This window comes from Camelina sativa, chromosome 12, assembly GCF_000633955.1.
Source record: "Camelina sativa cultivar DH55 chromosome 12, Cs, whole genome shotgun sequence".
Classification (NCBI taxonomy): domain Eukaryota; kingdom Viridiplantae; phylum Streptophyta; class Magnoliopsida; order Brassicales; family Brassicaceae; genus Camelina; species Camelina sativa.
The window spans coordinates 4,021,392-4,043,782 of record NC_025696.1 but is presented as its reverse complement, the minus strand read 5'-3'; the positions used below and the strand labels follow the sequence as shown (position 1 = coordinate 4,043,782).

Sequence of the window (22,391 nt, the reverse complement as noted above, 5' to 3'; positions counted from 1 at the left end):
ATATTAATTTAAGCGTTTAAAAATCTCTTTAGCGTTTAAACCTTAATTCTTTTTATTGTCGTCGTATCACAAACGCAAACGCAAACGCGAAAATTGTAAACGCCCAATTTGAAATTTTGAACGCAAAACTTAAGCCGGTGAAAGTCGTCTTCTTTGAATCGTGTTGGCTCCGGCGTATCTGAGATCGCTTTTATGATTCGCTGAACTCAGATTCTCCTCCGACAGCGAAGGAAGAATTAACGGTCTTGTGTGATTAGGTGATGGAGAAAGAACATAACAGTGACGAGGTTAGAACTTAGAAGGAGCTTCATTGAACTTTTTTGCTTGATTTTGTTATTTCGTGTGCTTAATTTGATTCATGAAGTTCGTACTCGATGAATGATATGTTCGCTCAATTGTTGTATTAGATTAGGAAAATTATGATATACTGTTTGGAACCACAGGTTTGTATTTCTGGGCAGCCTGAGGAAATGGTGATGAATCTTAAGGCGTCTATTAGAGAATTGAGTCTAAAAGTGAACCAACAGGTGCACCTTTCTGAGCAAATCAAGTCTCTTTGTTTCCTAGTCTATCTTATACACTGGTTGGTGTTTTTGACTGTAGTCTTATCATATTATTTGTAACTTAGAATCAGAGAAAATGTGATGTTAAGGATAAGCTGCAGCAGTTGCGAGAAACAATAAGTGCTGAAGGTGTTGATGTTTCAGTCGAGGAGTTGATACAGCTTTTGAGATCACTTAAGGTATATAATTGTTGAGGGTTACGCAAAGTTTGTGTTTTTATTTACTTTTTGTTTGTGAGTGGCCTTTTGTGGTGAAACTAAATAGTTGTAGGATTTGTCAGGAATTAGAAAAGGAGGAATCTGAAGTCCGGTCTAATTGCAATGTTAGGCGTTCTGCTTTAGAAGATGCAGTTCATGATTTGGAGGAGAGAGTCGCTAAGGGGAATGATGGTGAGGTTCAAGAGGAAGATTTAGATGGTTTGTTGGTTGAATCTTTAGATAGTCTGACTTCAGCAAAGAAGGTACACTTTCTATGCATCTTGAGCATGGAGTTGAGATTTAGGTTTTTCCAGTGTCTTTCTAAGAATGTTGTTGTTGCAAACCCTTCCTTTTACTGTAGGAGCTTGCAGCAACGCTAAGAGAAGTAGTGTCTCTGAAACGACAGATTGATGATGTGCCATGCCAATCTGAACTCCTCCAGTATGCCCCTTCTTCATCTTTTTCTTGCTTTACTTCAATGACGATGCACTGGATTTGGCACTTTGTATTTGTGTATTATTTCGCGTTGGAAGTCGTCCATCTCAACATGAATTTGATTTATCCCCACTCCCTCTGGTTTGATGAGCAAATATCTATAATTATGTCAGGAGTCAAGTTTCTTTGCCTCTAGCTTTTAGGAATCCAGTTTTATTACGGCTGATTTCCCCCTTGCTGTATTTGTTTCATGCTGAAGTCCAGTATCTCATTCCTTGCAGATATGAAAGAAGATTCTCAGAGCTGAATGTCTGTATCCAGGTTCGTATGGTCAAATTAATATTTGCCTTGTTGCTTTACAGGTTTGTTCCACAGTTGATAATGAACCTACTAATTTGTTCAATTTCTGACAAAAAAACAGGAGAAACTTCAACAAACTAGGAAGCTCTATGCAACATACAATGCCCTTTTAGAAATCAAAGATTTGATGCTAAAAGAGACATCATTACTGAATTCAATAGGTTCACAGGTAAATTACAGGCTTTTTATATTTTTGTAAATTTTCTGTAACTAGCATCATCTGCTTTGTACTGCTCCCAACGTTGAGAAATTCTAGATTCATACTAAGTTGATTTACGTTTTGCTTTCCCCTTTTAGTATAACTCTTGGTTAGTCAGAGTTTCACTATTCTTCTTCATTAACCGTTGGCTTGAATGTAGTTTCAAGACGTGATTGGTACTCCTGCTGGCCGTGGGAAGCTTATTGATTCAATGGAAGGAGTCATGAAAGGAATCCAACAGGTAATAGAGTTATACTGATTTAGGTATTTGGGGTACAAAGCATGAATCTAGCCATTTACAGAACTTTAGCAGTATGATTTGTCGTAACAAAATGTTGAAAGTGCAGAAGGTAGGAAAAGTACAACTTGGGCTTCAAGAAGAGCAGAGGCTTCGTGATGCTTCAAAAGAAAAGTATATAGCTGCAGCTGCAGAGCAAAGGAAATGCTACTCTGTACTAAGAGCATTCCAGGTTAGCACAAAAAAGGAAAGAAGTGTTTATACTGTTATAGCATTTCAACTCCCGAGAGTCATCGACTTATATTAGTTCTAATGGCAGGAGGAATGTACTGAGAATGAGAGGCTGAGGAGTCAAATATCTGCTGCAACCACCTCTGACTTGAAACAAGGGGTTGAATAAGGTGATATGTAGTGACTCTCCTTTCGAGTTACAGCCAACCAGAGTTGATTTAGACATGATTTTCTTGTGATGTTGTATCCATACGCCCAGCGTTACACAAAAATATATGAAAATCTATTGGCTTAGAAAGAGCAGATTTGGTTGACCAATTGTTTATATATTATACTCTAAATCATTGAGGGTAATAAGTCCGAATATAAACCTAGAAAGGTACAGAGCATTGTACAAAGCTATTAAGTCGAACATATAGCAACTTGGAAGAAGTTGAAAAAAAATAACAAAAAAACAGAAAACAACTAAGGAAAAGCCGCACTCATCGTCTCTCATATATAGACTTAATCATGTGGCTTCTTTTTCAGGATCTGATATGTGAACCGGATCTCTGGTATCTCGCCCCCTTGAGATGATGTTTCCTTGATGTTCTCTACCTGCTAGTCATATATGCACATGGTTTAATGGCCTGGCAAAAAGATTCATAGCTGATGAAACCCAGAACAGTTGATAACTCTTTATTTTTGTATCCTCATTTGTTATGTCACAATGCCAAATAAAACCTGATTACTCTACTCCACTGTGTATTTGTAAGAAGCTAACCAAAATTTCTGCTGAAATGTGATTTTCTTTAAAAGTAAGTCACCTTGTTGTGTAAAGATCCGCTGACAGGCACTGGATGTAGCTTGATGACTTGGCCTTGCACGAAACTCCGGGGCCAAGAGCGGTGTTTCTCTAGAGCTACCTCCTTCGTACATTTGGCCTAGATTGTATGGACCGTCACTTGTGTTGTTCTTCGACTTTGCTTTATGAGACAAACCTGTAGACCATGAGCCCCCGCTTGATCCTGCCAAGGCCATTATCACATCCGCCTGCAAACATAACGTTCGTATGATGAACTTCCCAGTTTCTCTACCTTTTTGATATAAATATGCAGTCAAAAGACTTAAATATCAAGAGTGTTAAGTGTTAGGGAGAATCACTTTGTTTGGTTGAACATCATCAAAGACATGAGCTTGACCGCCATAGAAGATGGTCATTTGCTTAGTACTTGATGTCACGTCTTTCCGACTTTCGGTACTGTAAATACAAAAAGTGTATTGAAATGCCTCGAAGATAGTATGAAATGACCAGAGACAAAAAAAAACAATAGAAGCTAACTGACCTTGAAGGGGCAAAACTTTCGAGCTTGCTCCGGTTTGGCATTGTAAAAGGACTCAAGAGACTGGGACCTTTCATCCCTGTTCGTGAACCTTCATCAGCAGCTGTCTGAACAATAACTGAAGGGCCTACGTTTTCATCTTTGAACCTGCTTGTAGACAGCTGATGAAGCAAATGACTGATCTGTCCTCCTCCGCGTGGAGGCTGGTTTGCCAAAGGATTCACATTCATGGAGAAGCTTCCAGGTCCGTTTCTAAGCAACTAGGTTATGACAATAACAGGATTACAGAAATTTAGTTATATGAAGCTATGAACATGGTGAAGTTGTGTGTTGTGTGTGTGTTTTTTACCTTGGACCAATGCAGATTCTCTGGGGTCTCTTGAGTCGAGAAGTGTGAATCCGAGTTACTTCTCTTGTTTCCTGAAAATCGATTGCTCATTATTGAGCCAGAAACCTCACTTCTTGGTCCAAACAATTGTATCCCATCAAGATGATTCCCTCCGCTGCTGTGTCTTTGGACTAAACAAAAGAGTTAAAATCTTGATAAGTAACATCAGATTGCAGTAGGTACTCAAAGAGAGAGAGAGAGAAAGAGAAGTAATAAAGAAGGCCAAATCATACAAAAAGCAGTACAAGCTCAAATGGCTTGGCTATGACCCACCAAACTCATCAGTCAAATTCACTCCCACTGTCCCAACTAATCCACCAGATACATTATGGTTGGACGGACAGAGAGAGAGAGAGTTCTATCAACCACAAGCTCACACAGAATCCATGTTCATAAGATTTTCCAAACTAAAACAAAAGGCAAGAGAAGAAACTAGACAATGTACACTCATATCTTGTTCAACTTCAACCCAAAGATGTTCCATTTCCTACTTAAAAGATCGAGTCATAAATGAATTGAGCTAAAAAAATTGAAACTACCTCATATGATCTTTAACATTTCCAAACCATGGTTAATAATCAAAGCTTGATTGTTAAATCAGACTAGCAAAAGGAAAGAATCGAACTTTAAAATCGATTCTAGTCTAACAAAATTTGAACTTTCTATAGATAGAAACTATAACTGTACAGAGGAATCAGCACAAAACCACATCAAGAGATGAAACTAGAGAGAGGGAAAGAGAGCAGAACCGAGATCGGAGGTAGAGGAAAGACCGCCGCGTCCACCGGCGGAGGAAGAGGGAGTCATCGACGGTTTATTATCTTGAGGTAGCCTGTGGTCAGCCATGGAAGGGGAGGCTAAAGTAGGAGTCTTGGAGCCTAAAAAGTCATGGAACAAGAGCTTATCTTGTTCTTTCTGCCGGAGACGAGAATCAACAACATCAGTGGTTCGCTCGCCATTGTTGTTGTGGTTCTTCTTCATCATCATCAAACCAGTGTAGTAGTAGTAGTAATAGTACTGTGACCACTTCGCCACCACATTACAGTCTCTCTCTCCCCTCTCTGTCTCTGCTATTATTATTATTTCATGGACACACTCAACGAGAGAGAGAGAGAGAGATCAGAGTTGTTTTTTTTTTCTTTCTTTCTAGGTATAAGTGTATGGCGAAAAAGGTTTGTCTTTTTTTGTTGTTCAAGCTTACTTTATTGGGTTTCTCTTCTTACACGATTTAATTCCCTTAAATATAATAATCAAATAAAATATGATTAAAAACTCAGATAAAAAAAAACATAAGATTGTAAAATCATGGCATCATAGACTCTTTAAAAATTAAGGTATCATCATAGGTCCATAATGTTAAAAAGATACACACTTTATTGATTTGAGAAAGTGAGATGTGTATCTAATCTAACCAACACACTACTAGCCTATATATCCGAACCCAAGATATAATTAGTTCGTAGGTTAGTTGGTAAAATAGTTTGTTTTAGTAGACTGTTAGTATTTCTTCCCGTATGTGGTGGTTAGATCCATTAGCTCAAGAATTTGTTTACATTTTTTTTTTAATTTTGGTTGCCAATAACATTCTACAAAAATAAAACTTGTTTAACCGAATTATTAAATTACACGCTAAATAATCAGTTTAAATTCATAAAAATAAATGCATATAAGTTTTAGTTAGATAAAATAGTTCGGTAATTAAGCGCCAAGCAGTTAGGTTTAATTGGTTTGGTAATTATGCGCCAAACAATCATGTTTAAATTTCAAAAATTAAGATTAAAGAGAGTCAAATAATATAATACTCAAATATTGGTAAACAAATTTAACCAAAAACTTACTTAAAATAGCAATGCATTATAGGCTACTTTGACTGCAGTATTTCTTTTTTTTTTTGACATTGAAGCTCATTTGACTGCCAAGATAGTTGTAAATGATCTTAATAGCAATATCCATCTATATATGGGTTTGAGATGTGGGAGTTGTTGAATTTTGAAATAAGTGATTTGGTTTCTTATTCTAATATGAGTAGGAGAGAGAGAGAGCTCATGAACCCACTCATGACGAATTTCTATACTCTAATCTGAGTAGGACACTAACCTATTTCTGAATGAATTCAATTTTACAACTACTCATGACGATTTTCCCACTTCTTCAAGATGCTCCTTTGATCTTCTTTCCTACTTTTTAAAAATGAATACTAGTATGAGTGAAGAATCTTTTAATAATCTTCGGTTCAATTTATTTGAGATTTTTATTGAAGACATCAAATTATTAGTAGCTAGATTTTTAAATAAACAAGTCTCCGGGGCTTTGATTGGGTTTGATAGAAGTATATTTGTCTTTTGTATGGGAACACGTGTTTGCTTTCTTGTTCTTACACAAACCTTAATTAGGGGGGAGGCTTATGATTCTGGTCTATGCATGTGTGGTTTACTTATTATCAAGTATCAACTGATAGATATTATTAAACAATAACTTAATAACTTTAGACTACAACTAAAAATACTAAGGATGGCATCTCAAATAAAGTTTCCTTATGTAGCCATGTTTATGGTTAACTTGTTGAACTAGGATGATGTCTTGTACTTGCTCAACGTATATAATAATAGATATGATAACTGTCAAATTTACCCAAGGAAAAAGTTAAAATATATATAGTGCAATCCACAGTGAAAATTATAATCTGCTAAACGATGATAGCGAATGTTGATTAAGTGACAATAATATATAAGGTGGCGAACAACTAAGTGAGTAAGTATATGATTGTTTTGCAAAATTTGGTCATTTCTTTTGTCTCTGACTGTTCTACTTTCTTGTTTCCCACTTAGTATTAATTTTCTTGGTACATATCTCATACAGATATGAGAAAAGACGATATTATGGTAACATAATAAATTCGTCATGTTAAATATTTCAGGACCCAAAAACAATGCATCTAGATGCTTCCTCGTACATGATTCATCGGAATAACAAAATGGAGTATAAGTTCTTACTCACAAATATGTCCAACATTTTTTTACCATATTTAATGTAGAGAGACAACATGAAATAATTACTTTATCAGCATGTAAATATAATTAGCATATTGTTCGGTTTTTTTTTTTTCTTTCTGTTTTTAATTATAAGTTTTATATTTTTGTAAATAAGTGGCGCTTTTCTTGTATGTTCTAAAAGATGAATGTACAAGTTAAAAAAAAATAAAAATAAAAGATTGATGTTTATAAGAAAAAACAAAAAATTAATAAAAAAATAAAATAAAGTACTAAGTCATAATTTGTTTATAATTAATGATATATATTTTTTTGAATAAATTTTGTTTAATTCTAGCGCTGCAGTGAGATCTCTCCAGATTCGCTTCGTAACAGAACAGTGCGAGAGCCGATAGTGTCACTTTCCGGTGACATTAGGTTACTGACAGATAGACACTTGACGTTAACAACTAAACGAGAGAGAAATCTGGTTCTAAGAAAGAGCCACGATTTATTATGTTTAGTGATTTGTTTTAAATTGTCTTTTATTTTTTGTTTTTTTTTTTTTCCAGTCAATAGATTGACGAATGGGTGCAAGAAGGACCTCTCACGTCAACAGATCGTCTATTGAACCTAAAAGCAATAAAAAAAAAAAAACTTGTCATATTTTCCTTGTTATTCGGATAACATTCAAGATGAAGTAAATTGAGCCTCTTTTTTTAGATGCTCTAGCATATTCATATTTTACACTGCATTATACATCGAAAACTGCATTATACATCAAAAACTTTTATTTGTTCCTGACCTGCACATGGAAGTGTAGCATATTCATAATGTGCTACACTCCATGAATATCTTCTCACTTATTAATTTTCTTGGTACATCTCTCAGATATGAAAAAGACAATATTTTGGTAATTTAATAAATATTTGAGGACCCAAAAACAATAGATGCTCATGATTCATCGAAATAATAAAATGGAGTATAACTGTTTACTTACAAATATCTCCAACATTTTTTAACCATATTTAATGTAGAGAGACAACAATATATTTATGCTTTTTTTCTTTTTCATTAGCATAATTTTAAATGAGAAAATCAAATAGTCTGAAATTGGAAGATGTTTCATAAATAAAGAAAAGCCAAAATATGATACATTAAATTAAAAAGAAAAGTATAGTGGGCCTTTAACGGGCTACCAACAAACAGATAGAAAGCCTAATAAAAAATTCTGTAAGATGAAGTCCACATAATTAGCGGTTTGCAGTTTATCTCTCTACTCTCTAGTACCAATTAAACTCGCCGCCGAAGAACGGGAAGAATTAGCCGGAAGAAATGGCCTCACTAGGTTTCAACCTCGGCTTCTCACTCTCCAATTTACAAATTCAGCACCGTCGAAAAGTTCCTGCAAGTGGAAGCGCTCGCGTTGTCTCCTGTATCAGCTCGTCTTCTTCTTCTTCTTCTCCTCAAGCACCACCATCTCCGCCTCCTGAGATAGAGCTCGAGTTCTTCGCTGTAACTATTCGGTGCGATTTTATTATTGAGTTCTAATACAATTCGTTTCAAAACTCAAAAGCGATTTGTTTTTGGTGTATTGTAGCCGAAGCCTGGGAGCGACGGGTCGTATCCGGTGAATAAAGCGAAGGCTGTGAGTGGTGCGAAGCTTATGAGAAGCATTATGCAAGATAACAAAATCGAACTGTATGCTGCTTACGTGAGTTTTATGCGTTAGATATATATACATTGGGGTTTTGATTTGGTTTTTGAAATCGTTTCTGGAACAATTTTGCTGAATAGTTAGTTCTGGATTCTATTGGCTTGAGGTAATCTTTGGAATTTGTGATGATGATTTAGGGTAAAGTGATGAATTGTGGAGGTGGAGGAAGCTGTGGAACTTGTATTGTTGAGGCAAGTGACTTCATATCATATTTTCTTGATTATGATTTATGAATTTGTGGTCTGTGATTCTCTTGGCATTCATGGTCTAACATATCATATTTGTGTTCTATGATTCTCTTAGCATTCATGGTCTAGTACTCTATTATGATGAACTATATACTCAAGCAAAAAAAAACACATTTGGTCGTCTTGTGTGCAGATACTAGAGGGCAGAGATCTTCTGAACGAGAGAACAGATACAGAGAACCGGTATCTCAAAAAGGCTAGTCCACTCCCTCTCTAGCTATATATCAATGTTTGATTCACTTTCTCGTTTTAATATTAGAGTTTTGGATTGGGTATGTACACTGACAAGATGAATCATATATTGAGCATTGTGTCATGTTAAAAATGTGATTATATTGTTAGTCTGATATGTTGGCTAAGTCTATATATATATACCGAACTCTTCGTAGAGATGCAAATTCGGGTAAATAAGAACCTTTGGCTGTTTATTAGATCTTAAAGGCAATTGTTACTATTGTGCAGAAGCCGGAATCTTGGAGACTCGCATGTCAAACAATAGTAGGGAACAAAGAAAACTCAGGAAAGGTACATACTTTCAAACACCAATTGACGAGTTTGCAACTACAAACGCGAGCATGTACCCATTTTTTTGGATAAAATCTTTATCATGTTTGGGATTCGCAAAATTTTTTTTTTTGTGTGTCTTTATAATCGTTCTGATTGAGATACAATTGTTTTTGTTTTTAGGTTGTAGTGCAGCGTATTCCGCAGTGGAAGAAGTGAATCAGTGTAAAGGTTACTTGTTCCATATTTATGTGTACATTAACACACATCTCTGTATGTTGAATGAAACATTCCGTTTCGTTTAAATGTATTTACTCGAGTACTGGACTATGGTGGTGCCATGCTATATTGAATTATTGATAGTGAAATATACGGATAAACAACTAACGACTTGACATGAATGAAATGTTCCAACACTAACAAAGGTTACTTGTGAAGCTGGGAGATCACAAGATTCAGTATGGAAATGGGGTTTAACGGTTCTGTTTTAAAAAACTCAAAATGGTTTTTGTTTCTAAAAAGTTGAAAACGTGTTTACTACTTTCTATAAAAAGTAAAAAAATCAAATAAACACGAATTCGAACATTGATTCGAACCGTAACTTTGACAATTCTCGTAGGCTTACGCGCCGCCCAAGAAAAACAGGGGAAAAAGGTTAAAAAGCAATATCTTCACGTTCCTTTTTTTACCTTTTTTTTTCCCTTTCTTCTTGTTGAGAAAGGAAAAAAAAAGAAGAAAGGAAGGAGACAAAGAAGCATCACTATCATCATCATTCTGTATATTTTATAGTATTTATAATTTTTTCTTTTGTGTGATTGCTGTTTGGCTTCGAATTTTATATCCAGATAAATATTTTTTTTGTTTTGTTTTAATCTTCTTGGTTGATCGGTGAACACAAAAAAAAAAAAAAAATCTAAAATAATCGCAAAATACATTTGAAGAAAAAAAAAAAAAAACTACACGATCAAGAAGAGCAAAGGATTTTTCGATTGCTGAAAAAGTTGACTCTTCTTCTTCTTCTTCTTCTTCTTTGATAAAAAGAATTCGTTGTCTTGGTTTCTGGGTAATCTTCTTCTTCTTCTTCTTTGATAAAAAGGCTCTCCAATTTTACCTTACGACCAGCCAAGTAAACCCAAAAACTCAACCATCGAACGAGGTTTGTTCCCCTTAATTTGCTTCCGTTATTTAATTTCAGGTTCGAAATTAGTCCCCATGTATTACGATCTCTTGCTTTTGTGCTTTTGCCCTAATTTTATCGAACATTAATTTATGATTGAGCCGTGTGTTATTGTAGTTGTATTGATCGAAATCCTCAAAATTGACATTAATTGATTGAGGGTTTAAGCTTTTTTTTTTTTTTTTTCTCAATTTGTTTCTTCTTTATTGGATTTGTTAGGAGAGGAGCTCACAGAAAAGTTCCATGTTGTGGTGGTATGTGCAAAGTGGAAAAAAAACCTAGATGGGAGTTTCTCTTCTGAAACAACAACAACAACATCGTATTACAAATCAATCTGATTCCTCCTTTTCTAGATTCATGGAACGATCATCAGAGAGTAACCTTAGCCGGAATGAGCACATCATCATTGAGATTCCAAGAAATGCCATCATTGCGTCATCATCATCAACGTCCTCTTCTCATGACAGAATCTCAAACGTTTTGGAGCCTTTACAACATGATGAAGAGAGACCTTCTTCCACTATACCTCCCATGTCTGCTCCTCAGCCACCTACAGTGTCTTCTTCTTCATCTGTTCGGTCTAATAATCCGAGAAGCATTCGTCGCAGAAGAAGTCCTTTGAACTCTGGCTTATGGATTTCTATTGAACTGTTCCTTACTCTTGGTCAGATCATTGCAGCTATTGTTGTTTTGTCCTTGTCAAAACATGAGCATCCTCGTGCACCGTTGTTTGCTTGGATTGTGGGTTATGCCTGTGGATGCGTTGCAACACTCCCACTTTTGTACTGGAGATATTATCATTCTAATCAGCCTTCTGAACAGGATTCTGGCCAGCATCGTCCTAATCTTAATGTTGCTGCTGGACCATTCGCCTTCTCGATCTCCAGGACATCTGAAGGAGATGGTCGACAGACCAATACCACTTCTTCCCGTGGTAGTAGATATTCTGGCTTCATAAGTGCTGCCAGGTAAATACATATCTTCTTAGATGATCTGTTTCAACTGGATGTTTGGATTTTGAATTAAGTTTTCTCAAAGTTTTGCTCTTTAAAACTGAGATTTTAGAGGTTCTTTGTGTTGAGAATGTATGCAATCTAATCGAGTCAGTCTGTCATATTAATGATTGCTACTCAGAGTTACTGATTTGAGTCTTTGGTTTTGGCTTCCAGACTTAAGGTTATCGTGGAATACTTCAAAATGGCTCTGGATTGCTTCTTCGCGGTGTGGTTTGTGGTAGGTAATGTATGGATATTTGGAGGGCATTCATCTGCTTCTGAGGCTCCTAACTTGTACAGGTGAGATTCTTTTAGTTATGCCGAGATTAGACCTTCAGGCTGCAATTGTCAAGACTGACCCATATTTATGTTCTCTTGTGTGTTATAGGTTATGTTTAGTGTTTCTTACCTTTAGCTGTATTGGCTATGCGATGCCCTTCATCCTCTGCACAACAATATGTTGTTGCTTGCCATGCATAATCTCAATTCTCGGATATAGAGAAGATTTAACTCAACCTCGAGGTGCCACACCTGAGTCAATAAATGCATTGCCAACTCATAAGTTTAAGTTGAAGAAAAGCAGAAGTAGTGGCGATGACAATGGTTCAAGCACTAGTGAAGGTGGAGTTGTGGCGGCTGGAACAGATAAGGAACGTGCGATTTCTGGAGAAGACGCAGTGAGTTTGCTTACACTTTGACTGTACACGCGCACACACACACACACAAACACACATGCAATCAAGTCTCTGAATATAAACATTTTTTTGCAGGTCTGTTGCATTTGCTTAGCGAAATATGCGAATAACGAGGAGTTAAGAGAGCTTCCATGCTCACATTTCTTCCACAAAGAGTGCGTTGACAAATGGCTGAAGATCAATGCATCTTGCCCTCTCTGCAAAAGCGAAGTTGGGGAGAAGAACTCGGACTTGACAAGCCAAGGGATCTTAAGCTCGCTCTCTTCTGGAGAAAACGAAAACCATCAACAACAGCAACAGCAACAACAACAACGGAGTGAACTTAGAGTTGAGAATGGTTTGGCCAACAATGTTATCTAGATGTCTGAGATTGCTCTATGTTCGAGAAAACGGTACAAGAAAGCCGTTTTGTGTTGTTCCTACACAATAGGGTTGGCTTCTCATTGCTAAGACGGTGAAGAAAGAAACGGCGAGGTTCCCCTTCTGTAAATGCTTTTTGCCGTTGTGAATTGGAACCCTCTGAGTGTGTAGAAGAGTTCGGGAATCGGTGATTGAGTTTGAGCGTGTTCCAAATACTTGTTTTTATTTGTTCTCTGAATTTGTCACGAGTACCACCTCTATACGAGAGCCAGGGATCTTTCGAAACCTTGTGCAGCTAAAATTTGCCTTAATCATGGGACTCTCCGCGAAAAATTGAAATAAACTTAAACGTACACTTTTATACTGGACCACAGAACTTTATGACTTCGACTATTTTAGTTTCTGATTAGAACATCGACTTCGTTAGTTTCACAAAATCAGTGTTAGATTCGATAGTTTGCAACAAGAAGCATAAAGACCATAATTATGCCTTTGGCAAAGACATAAAGTGAACCTTTTCTTAACAGAACATCATATCATGGATGCATATGTTCTTAAAATGGTTTGGAAGAGGCAAAAGTGATTCAGTTCCTGAAACATTTGAGCTGTATCATCTAAAGAGCGGTTTAATGCTATGCTAAAACATTTAATCGCAGAAACTTATCCAAGCACTGAAAAGTATTGTTCTTCTAGGAGTTTTCTGCAGATGGGTTTTCATGAACAAATGTGCCAACAGTTTTGAACCATCGCAGTAGGTTACGGTGATCCTTTACATAGAGCCATGCCTGAAGAAACGGGAAGAGACTCTCGTTCACACCTCGCTCCTCTAGGAAGCCATGGAATACATCTCTCATCTTCTCATCGAGCTCTCTGTCAAACAAATAGAAACACTTACTTGCCAATAGAGTAACTTTTTCTATCAATTGTGAGTTACAAAATGCTGAATTGCATGTACAAGCTCTTATCTTTGAAACTGAGAAATGCAGTGAAAAAGAATGTGAAGAACAGGCCAAAGACTAATCCTTTGATTTGGAGGTTTCATATTAGAAACAAACCGATTGTGTGGTGAGACTTCACTGCAAATATGTAACAGCAGTAACTGAAATATCTAGAACACATCTACCACCATTCCATTATATATTCTCATTCCTCAATGTCTACCAGAAAATGACCAAAAAGGATTGTTGTTTCTTGAAATCATCCTTCACTATTTCAGAAATGAAGATAAACTTAGCTGGCCTAATCAACACCACATTCTTACTTTGACAGTTCTGAATGCAGCAACAGGAGACAGCTTAAAACAGAAATGAATCACCTATAATGGTTCTGTCAATCTATAAGTTCTCAAACAATACAATTATACTACGCCTATTCTTCTTATGTTGGATTAGTTTCCCCAACTTCGGATAGACAAATTAAGGGCAGCATTAATCCAATTCTGCTACTAGTCACTAGTCATCTCTCATTCACTGAATTACTAAAACGTCAAGCAAATAATGAAATATAATATACTGTGAAAAAGGTTAAGAGAGAGATGAGAGAGAGAGAGAAGCTCACTCAAAAGAAGGGCCAGTGTATTGAGTAGGATCATCAGAAATCTCCAAAGACTCGAGTTTAGGCCTCATGGAAACAGAGTGAATACCCAAAGCGTCAGGGTAAAGACCGCAAAGGAAATGCAAAGAATCAGCCTGGTTTGGCTTAGACACAGCCACATGGAGGAACAACTGGTTGATCCCTTCGTCTTCCTCATCACCTCCATGAGCCAACCGCATAACGAAAAGACTAATCTCTTCATTTCCAACAGATTTCTTCAGAACAGCTCCTCCAGTTCCTTCAAGTGATCCTTTCACAATCTCAAACGGTGAAGGAGGACTCACTTTCTGCAAAATCAATTGAATTCAGTAAATCTCAAACCCACCAAAAACCCTAAGTGAACCAATCAGCAGCTAGGGTTTAAGTTAACTATAATAAACCCTAAGTGAAAATACCAACTAGTAATCTAAGACGAAACGTAGAGAGAAACACAGAGAGAGAGAGAAGGGGAGGAAGGAACGAACCGGAGGAGGGGTCATCTTAGAAACTTCAAGGTAATGTTCCTTAAGGGAACGCAGAAGCATCGAATCCACAGCAGCTGATACGTTGCCGCTCTTTCCACTTCCACCGGCTTTACTGGATAACGCTCTCTGTAACTGATGCCGGACGGCGACATTTCCGATCACTCTTCTCCACATTTCTTCTACTTTTCCCGATGAGAGCAACTTTTTTTTTTTTTTGAGCAAACAAAACAACACCAAACCGCAAGTGAAAAAACAAGTATTAGTTAGGTTTTGCCCGAATACGATATTTACTCGAATGGAACCAAAAAAAAAAAAACCAAACCAGCTTATTTTATTCAAGAAGATTCTCAAACATACCATAAAAATAAGTTTTTTTTNCCGCAAGTGAAAAAACCTTAGTTAGGTTTTGCCCAAATACGATATTTACTCGAATGGAAAAAAAAAAAAAAACCAAACCAGCTTATTTTTATTTATTGGGATTTGTCAATTTTAGAACCATAGTCAAAGTAGCCAAAGTCATGAAATTTGGGTGTTTTAATCTTTATAGAGAGATTCATAGTTACTACACCACACTGTTCTTATGTTAAGTAGCATTGTGGAACTTCACCATTACCGGATTAGCAATCAAAGCATGTCCCTCTGGATCTAATGAAAAACGGAGGAAACAAAATTATCCGATAAGAACTGAACAAAAAAGAATTCAAAGAGAAAGCTTTTCATTTCATGTTTCAGTGTTTCACTGTGTGTGATACGATTAAAAAGATCCATCCAAGTCATAATTCTAAAAATACGGGCCAACCACATTCTCCCATCAAAAGATTTTGTTCAAGGCAAAGTCTCATATGAACAAAACCCGTCAAACACATGTTCATATCAAAACGGTGGGTGAATTTTGATGATTTCTTCACCTCACCGGTTGCTGATTGTAGTTTTTCTTTTCTTTTTTCTTCGCGGCGGCCAACTTTGCCTTCCTCGCTGCTGCTTCCTTTGCAGCAGCTGTTGCACCACTATCCCCATCTTTGCTTGATTTCTTCTTCTTCATCGATGCTAACTTCTTTAATTGTTCTTTCACATCAATTGATGAAGAAGACTCCTCCTGCTCAGCAGACTCACTTGCAGCATCCGAGTTACTCTTCACTTCACTCTGAGTTTCTTTTGCTTCCTTCTGTTTCTCCTTCTTTTTCTTCTTCTTTGAGGCCTTCGATTCTCCAGTTGCATTCTCCTTCTTCTCTCCCTCACCATCGACTTCTTTCTTCCCTTGCTTCTCTGTTAGGAATTTGGGAGAAGAAACATCTATCAGTATTAGCTAACATGGTTTTCCCAGCCAGTCATAAGTCAATGCACACAAGTATTCACATATAAACGTCACCAACGAATGGATACAGTAAAGTACCTTGAGAGTCTTCTTGACCATTCTCATCTTTGGGTGCAACTCCAAAATCTGCTAACAAAGCCTCAAGCTCAGCAAGTTCCTTCTTTTTCCTCTCTTTCTTGGAAAGCTGCCTCTCTGCCTCCTTAGGAGGTGCAGGAACTTCAGGAGCCTTTTTCACCTCAGCCTCTGCTTCTGGATGAACTTGTGTCTCTGTTCCTTGTTCTTCCTCCACATCATCATCATCTCCTTCATCAAGAATGTCTTCTTCGCTTTCACTTTCCTGCGATATTGAAATCACATACATCTCTATCAGAAACCAATGAACAAATAAGCATACAACCACGATTTACAGACAACCAAAGTTGCAAACATATATTGCTTAGAGAATTTTCTATAACAGCAAAAGTAAACAATTAGATAAACAATGATTTTACCTACAGCAGACAAAGCAGCTTACTTCAGAGCAACATTCAATTCCCTTTTGGGACAATACAACAACCATGGAACACAGATAAGTAACATTTTATGAATCGACAGGTACAAAGCATAAGCGAGAGACATCAAGAGCAGAAAAAAGCCAAATCATTAAAGTCCTCAATGAGAGTAGCACTGAAAGAATATGAAATCAAAAGAGGCTTATTGCAAGAGACCACTTGAACATTCACACAACAATGCAATCAACCTCCACGACAAATGCACAATCACGATCACAAACCCAAAAATCACTAATGAAAAAGAAAGCAAATGAAAGATTTTTAAACACTGACCTCAACGTGAACGTCTTTGGCATCGGAATGGGAGGCTTCAGAAGTGCTCCACAAGGACTGAGGTGGAGCAGTGGTAGCGTAATAGTCATCATCTTCATCATCGCTATCGATATCAGCCCAAGCTTTAGCTTTGAGAGGAGTAGGTGCCCAGAAGACCTGTGGCTCAGGCTCCTTTGGTGGATCTTGTCGAGACTTAGAGGAACCTTTGCTCGACTTACCAGACTTCTTCTTCTTCCTTGAAGTATCCAACGCAGCAAACAAGTTGGTGTTTTGAATCGGCATCGATCCTTCGTCTCTCCTGTTTCCACCACCAACCATCCTTCTTTCTTTTTTTCTTTCCTCTTTCAACCAACTAGAGTCTTCTGATCAAACCCAAGGATCAAACCCAAGAATCGAGGTGATGAATCGTCGCTAGTTTCTACAAAAAGGATTGATCTTTTTATACAAATTCGTAGAAACGGGACCAAACAAATACTCTGATGGACGGCGATTTTGAAAGCGATGGAAGATAGATAGGGCTCCTCAGACCCAGAAACGACAAAAAAGTATGTATACTGGTGTGGTGATTTAAAAGAAACGTAATTTAGGAAATTGAAATCGAGAGATGAACAATGACAAGCAAGAGAATATATTGGAAGCTTCGGGAAGCGATTGGTATCGAATGCGAGGAGATAGAGATACGACTGTAATTAGGGTTTGCTTAAGGATGTGGTGTGTGTGTGTCAATGGTAAAGAGGTTAGAGCTACTACTCGGTTACACGACACGCAATGAGATCTTCTCTATTAGGGATGTGATGTTTATCATCTCCTATGGATCAATCAAACCGGAAGTTACATTATAAAATTGTGAACCGATGCTTTACTTTGATTTTTAACATAATATCTGATTTTCCAAATAAAGCTACTTTTAAAAAAAAACAAAATTAGAGTTAATTTTGATTTGTATCGTTTTGTGAATTCGGATTTTTTGAATTGAAAACGAGTTCTTTTTTTTTTTACATAAAATAAAAAAGTTGAACACAAGATTAGAAAATTGAATATATATTAATTATCTTGATTTATGAACACAAGATTTGATTTTCCAAGTAAAGTTAAAAAAAAAAAAAAAAAACTAAAATTCTAATATTAAATATACCCGCCAAATTTAGTTTATAAATTCCGTAGCGGATTTCTGAATCAAAGACGATATATTTAGATTAAAAAGTTGAATTGATCTAATCTTTATTTTAACTTATGAACACAAGATTTTATTTTCTAAGTAAACAAAACCAAATTGTTCTTTTCTCACAAAAGTAAATAAATAAAAGCTAAGTTTAAATTGTAATATAATATACCCAACAAAAGTACTAGTTTGTGAATTCGTCAACGGATTTACGATACAAAAGAAGTTTTTGAACTTTTATGGTTACTCTTGTTTTACCTATATATTTTTGTTATGTTATTGTAATTACTTAATGCATTTATAACGGACAAAAGACATAATTTTATTTACTGAAATAGAACCACATTCCTAACTAGATATCATACAATTAAAATTTAACTTCAATCGTATGAGGAATTAAACTTTTTATTACTAATTATATTTTGTTGTCATATATATAAAAAATAACAAAATTTCAAATAAAATACATAAAAAACCACATAATAGAAAAATAAACCATTTTTATACATTTTATAAAGTTAATATATTTCTTTACTCATATATTTTTTTGCATGCATCGACAATTTATAAAGTTAATAGATAAATGAAGTTTAGTTTTAAAAACTTAACAAGCAAAGTTAGTGATGAATGATACAATAACAAAAACTTATTAAAAATATGAAATTGTGTGAATAACTCTAGTAGTACACTATATGTTTAAAATTAAAATACTTAAATCATTCCCTAGAAGTAATAATCTATACTAATAATAGTTGTTAAGTTGAATGATGTCTCTAACAATTGGTTTGGCTAGGTGGACACAAGATTGTGGTAGGTTACCATCACACGTGAGAGAAATAAATAATCCTTCATCTATGAATCTTGACCGTCCAAAACAATATTTCGCAAGCCGAGGATCTGAAACGTCCATTTATATATTTTCTGTTGCAGAGTTAAAAAAGAATATATTAGTGCTTATCTCGAAAACAAATCTGAGCCGTAGAATTAGTAACGCGTCAAGATCAGACGGTACACGTCATCCGAATTTTATTTGGAATATGTTTTCTTTATAACTGAAAAAACCTTACTCTCGCGAAACCAGCCGAAACGAAACCCTAGCTCTCCCGTTTCTCCCGGTTAATAAAAAAAAAAAAAAAGGAAGCACTTTTTTTTTTTTTTTGCTTTTTATTAATTTCCGCTGAATTGAACAAATTACTTTTGGGAATTTTCGATTGTTTGATTTAGGGATCCGATTCGCAGTCCGATTTACCGAAACCCTAATTTTTGATTTTGTGATTGTGGAGAGAGACTTATAAAAGGTCCTTAAGAGAGACTCGATTTCGTCTGATAAAGTGATGCAGGTAGGCATGCAAATTTCTCTCCTTTTATTTTTTTGTTTGATTTTTGAAAAAATTGTGTTGATTTCAATGTAAAGTTTTGTTCTTTTTCTTTCACGGAGTGTGATTTGATCTGTTTGGTAACTTGTGTGTTTTAATTTTATTCATATTCTGGGTACTTTTTGTGATTCTGGGTTTGGTTTTTTTGGTGTTACAGATCTGAACAATGTTTCTTTGCGTGTATGATGGAATTTGAGACCTGGTGGCTTTTGATTTTGGGTTTTGGTTCGAGGTGGCTTTCATGGAAAATAGACTAGGTAACTCTAATGGAGTGGGAATTTCGAAGAAATCCAGGTCCTTAGATCTTAAGACGCTCTATAAGTCTAGCATTTCCAAGGATTCAGTGAATAAGAGCTTTAAAAGGAAGAATAGGTCTGGGGATGATGCTGATCGGTTGAAGCAGGACAAGAAGAGTAGGAAAGTTGTTTCTTTAAGTAGCTTTAAGAAAGTTGATACCGGAAACGACAACATTCTGGACAAGGCGTGCAATGGCACCACCGTATTGCACAGTTTGGAGGACTCCAAGATGGGTTTGGACGAGAAATTGTGTGACTCTAGTGGGCTTCAAGGGATTTCTGTTGGTTTGGCTGGTAGTACGATTTATGTTCCTAGACGCAGGAGAGATTTTGTTGGGAGGAGTAGGTTTGAGAATGGCCTAGTACACAAGTCTGCAGGGGAATCTGATAGTCAGGAGGAGCTGGTTGATAATAATATCCCTAAGGAGATTGGTGAAGAATCTAGTGCTCAGCATCAACTCTCTAATGTTGAAGAGAAAGACTCTGACAAAGAAATCAAAGAATCTAATTCAGCAGCTCCGTTGCAGTTGGAAAATGGGCATTCTAATCAGTCTCCAGTGAAAGATGACCAGTTGGTTGTTGTTAAACAAAAAAATAGTAATAGCAGAAAAAGGAAGTCCTCAACATCAAACAAACGCGTGGGAAAAGAGGCCAAGTCTTCTCCAGGTGATACTTCTGGCAGAATATCCAAGGTATCACCACGAGAAGACGATGAGGAGAATCTTGAAGCTAATGCAGCAAGAATGCTGTCTTCGCGGTTTGATCCAAACTGCACTCAGTTTCCTTCAAATTCTGTTACTCCTGGTTCACCATCTGCCAATAGATTGCATCCATCAACTTCTGGTAAAAATTCAGCTAATCCTCGGTCTGAGTTGCTTAGTTCCAAATGTGTCTCAGATGACACTGATGATAGAATGTTGCGACCAAGGAGAAAGCATGATGAAAAGGGTAAAGTTCGGAAAAGGCGCCACTTTTATGAAGTATTGTTTTCAGATGTGGATTCAAACTGGTTGTTAAACAAAAAGATAAAAGTTTTCTGGCCTTTGGATGAGAGTTGGTATCATGGGTTTGTGGATGGTTTTGATGGTGACAAGAACCTACATCATGTTAAATATGATGATCGTGATGAGGAGTGGATTAACTTACAAGGTGAAAGATTCAAAATTCTGTTGTTCCCTACTGAAGTTCCTGGAAAAAATCAACAGAAAAGGCGTGGTTCAGGGTCCAAGTCTACTCTGAAAATAAAAGGGAATGATACATCCAGCAAAGATGAGGAGAAGCAGAAAGGAAATCTAGAAGATGATAGTTGCATGGAATCAGAACCAATCATCACATGGTTAACTCGATCTAGGCATCGGGACAAATCTTCCACTCCTAAGGCTGTACAAAAACCGAAAAAATCGGAAGTAATGACAGCTTTGGAAACTGCGAAAATGGATGGGGATGTTGTTAGAGACGCTGCAGGACACACAGATAGATCTACTAGTTCTCCTGCATCATGTGAATCACCTGGAACAAGTAGGAACGAGTTGGAAAGCTCTGGTTTTCGTAATGGTAGCATATTTCCTATTGTCTACTGTAGGAGACGACTTCATACAGTAAAAAAAGGAATCTACAAGGGGTCAGCTGAGAATAATGTCGAGGTTTTGAAGCACCTTCATGTATTACGAACTCCGGATCCTGATATTGAGTTTATGCCTATTGAAGATTCGGGGGATCTGGAACTTTATTGTCCATGGAATGACACAGAGCAATTTGAGTTGTCCCTCAGCCAACAGGTTGTGTCCTTGATGAACTACTCTCTTATGACGGATGTTGACTGGCTTTCACGTGTTGCTCTTTTGCTTCGTCATGGTACACTTGTGACTTTGTGGCCAAGGGTTTGTTTGGAAATGATATTCCTAAATAACAAAGATGGTTTACAATATCTTATTTTCGAAGGCTGCTTAATGGAAGTTGTTCAATTGATTTTCCGTATCTTGATGGTAGTAGATCATTCTAATAAGCAAGGAGCACAAGCAATGGATGCTGACTTGCAGTTGCCAGTTTTCTCAATTGGTCTCCAAGTTTCTTGCATCCCTGGTTTCCAAAGGCAACTTGCTTATCTATTCTACAGTTTCCATGAAGTGAAACATTCGAAGTGGTCATACTTGGAACGGAATGTCAGGAGGCATGCTTTGCTGGTTAAGCAAGTACCAATTTCAGAGTGTACACATGATAACGTGAAGGTCCTGCAGAAGGTAAAATGAATCTTTAATGCATGATTCTGGTACATTGCTTCGTTGGTTTTTAGTTTATTTCTGTAATCTCATACCAACTCGTTTTTACATGTCTTGAACATATCAGGTCATGAAGAAGAGATCTAGGTGTGGAATCAGCTCAGGCCTTGTTTCTAGAGAATCGTCATCTGCTAAAGCCTGCCCCACAGCTGTTTGCTACAAGAAGCAAAATACGTCTCCATTTGCACTTCCTTTTACTGCTCGGCCACCTACACTCTTACTCAGTTTACACCTGAACATGATAAGAGAGCTGGGTCATGATGCAGCAGACTTCCTGGGATCAGAATGTGATTTGGTAACAAATGGAGGTAGTGATATGGCAGATTGTACAAATGAACATTCTGAACCTTCTCTCAAGAGTAAAGGCCAAAATGGTGAACCAATTATCACTTCGTCCAGAGGGAAAGAAGCGCAAGAGTCAAAAGACATTCATACTCCATCTCAGATGCAGTCGCTGGGGTCTGATTCTGAAAACTGGATGTCA

General features: G+C 36.8%; 7 protein-coding genes across 8 annotated transcripts in view; 4 read left to right on the top strand and 3 right to left on the bottom strand.

Moving 5' to 3' along the window:
• Positions 127–2,893, top strand: LOC104730015 (coiled-coil domain-containing protein 93-like). Its single transcript, XM_010449067.2, has 11 exons — positions 127–287; positions 444–527; positions 629–742; positions 844–1,023; positions 1,122–1,201; positions 1,477–1,516; positions 1,617–1,724; positions 1,915–1,995; positions 2,102–2,224; positions 2,312–2,393; positions 2,752–2,893. Exons 1-10 carry the CDS (start codon positions 261–263, stop codon positions 2,390–2,392), a joined length of 918 nt encoding a protein of 305 aa, XP_010447369.1. The 5' UTR covers positions 127–260; the 3' UTR covers position 2,393; positions 2,752–2,893.
• Positions 2,496–5,094, bottom strand: LOC104730016 (protein TIFY 8-like). Of its 2 annotated transcripts, none has more exons than XM_010449068.2 (6): positions 4,683–5,094; positions 3,895–4,064; positions 3,549–3,805; positions 3,367–3,463; positions 3,030–3,255; positions 2,496–2,820 (listed from the first exon to the last, which is right to left on the bottom strand). In XM_010449068.2, exons 1-6 carry the CDS (start codon positions 4,918–4,920, stop codon positions 2,732–2,734), a joined length of 1,077 nt encoding a protein of 358 aa, XP_010447370.1. In that variant the 5' UTR covers positions 4,921–5,094; the 3' UTR covers positions 2,496–2,731. The 2 variants fall into 2 exon arrangements, with proteins under 2 accessions (XP_010447370.1, XP_010447371.1); XM_010449069.2 differs by having other exon boundaries at positions 2,765–2,852.
• Positions 8,150–9,758, top strand: LOC104730014 (photosynthetic NDH subunit of subcomplex B 3, chloroplastic). Its single transcript, XM_010449065.2, has 6 exons — positions 8,150–8,417; positions 8,503–8,616; positions 8,757–8,810; positions 9,001–9,063; positions 9,330–9,392; positions 9,555–9,758. Exons 1-6 carry the CDS (start codon positions 8,238–8,240, stop codon positions 9,588–9,590), a joined length of 510 nt encoding a protein of 169 aa, XP_010447367.1. The 5' UTR covers positions 8,150–8,237; the 3' UTR covers positions 9,591–9,758.
• LOC104730013 (E3 ubiquitin-protein ligase At1g63170) lies at positions 10,284–12,957 on the top strand. Its single transcript, XM_010449064.2, has 5 exons — positions 10,284–10,527; positions 10,768–11,516; positions 11,718–11,843; positions 11,932–12,220; positions 12,314–12,957. The coding sequence occupies exons 2-5, from the start codon at positions 10,831–10,833 to the stop codon at positions 12,596–12,598; spliced, it is 1,386 nt and encodes a 461-aa protein (XP_010447366.1). The 5' UTR covers positions 10,284–10,527; positions 10,768–10,830; the 3' UTR covers positions 12,599–12,957.
• LOC104730012 (uncharacterized protein At2g39795, mitochondrial-like) lies at positions 13,075–14,886 on the bottom strand. Its single transcript, XM_010449063.2, has 3 exons — positions 14,656–14,886; positions 14,156–14,478; positions 13,075–13,468 (listed from the first exon to the last, which is right to left on the bottom strand). The coding sequence occupies exons 1-3, from the start codon at positions 14,827–14,829 to the stop codon at positions 13,288–13,290; spliced, it is 678 nt and encodes a 225-aa protein (XP_010447365.1). The 5' UTR covers positions 14,830–14,886; the 3' UTR covers positions 13,075–13,287.
• LOC104730010 (lisH domain-containing protein C1711.05) lies at positions 15,353–17,579 on the bottom strand. Its single transcript, XM_010449062.1, has 3 exons — positions 16,795–17,579; positions 16,049–16,307; positions 15,353–15,921 (listed from the first exon to the last, which is right to left on the bottom strand). The coding sequence occupies exons 1-3, from the start codon at positions 17,110–17,112 to the stop codon at positions 15,560–15,562; spliced, it is 939 nt and encodes a 312-aa protein (XP_010447364.1). The 5' UTR covers positions 17,113–17,579; the 3' UTR covers positions 15,353–15,559.
• LOC104733173 overlaps positions 19,050–22,391 on the top strand; it is a 7,035-nt gene continuing 3,693 nt past the window's right edge. The window contains exons 1-3 of the mRNA XM_010452778.2: positions 19,050–19,296; positions 19,490–21,868; positions 21,975–22,387. Of these exons, the coding sequence (XP_010451080.1) occupies positions 19,574–21,868; positions 21,975–22,387 (2,708 nt within the window). The 5' untranslated portion in view covers positions 19,050–19,296; positions 19,490–19,573. The remainder of the gene's footprint in view (positions 19,297–19,489; positions 21,869–21,974; positions 22,388–22,391) is intronic.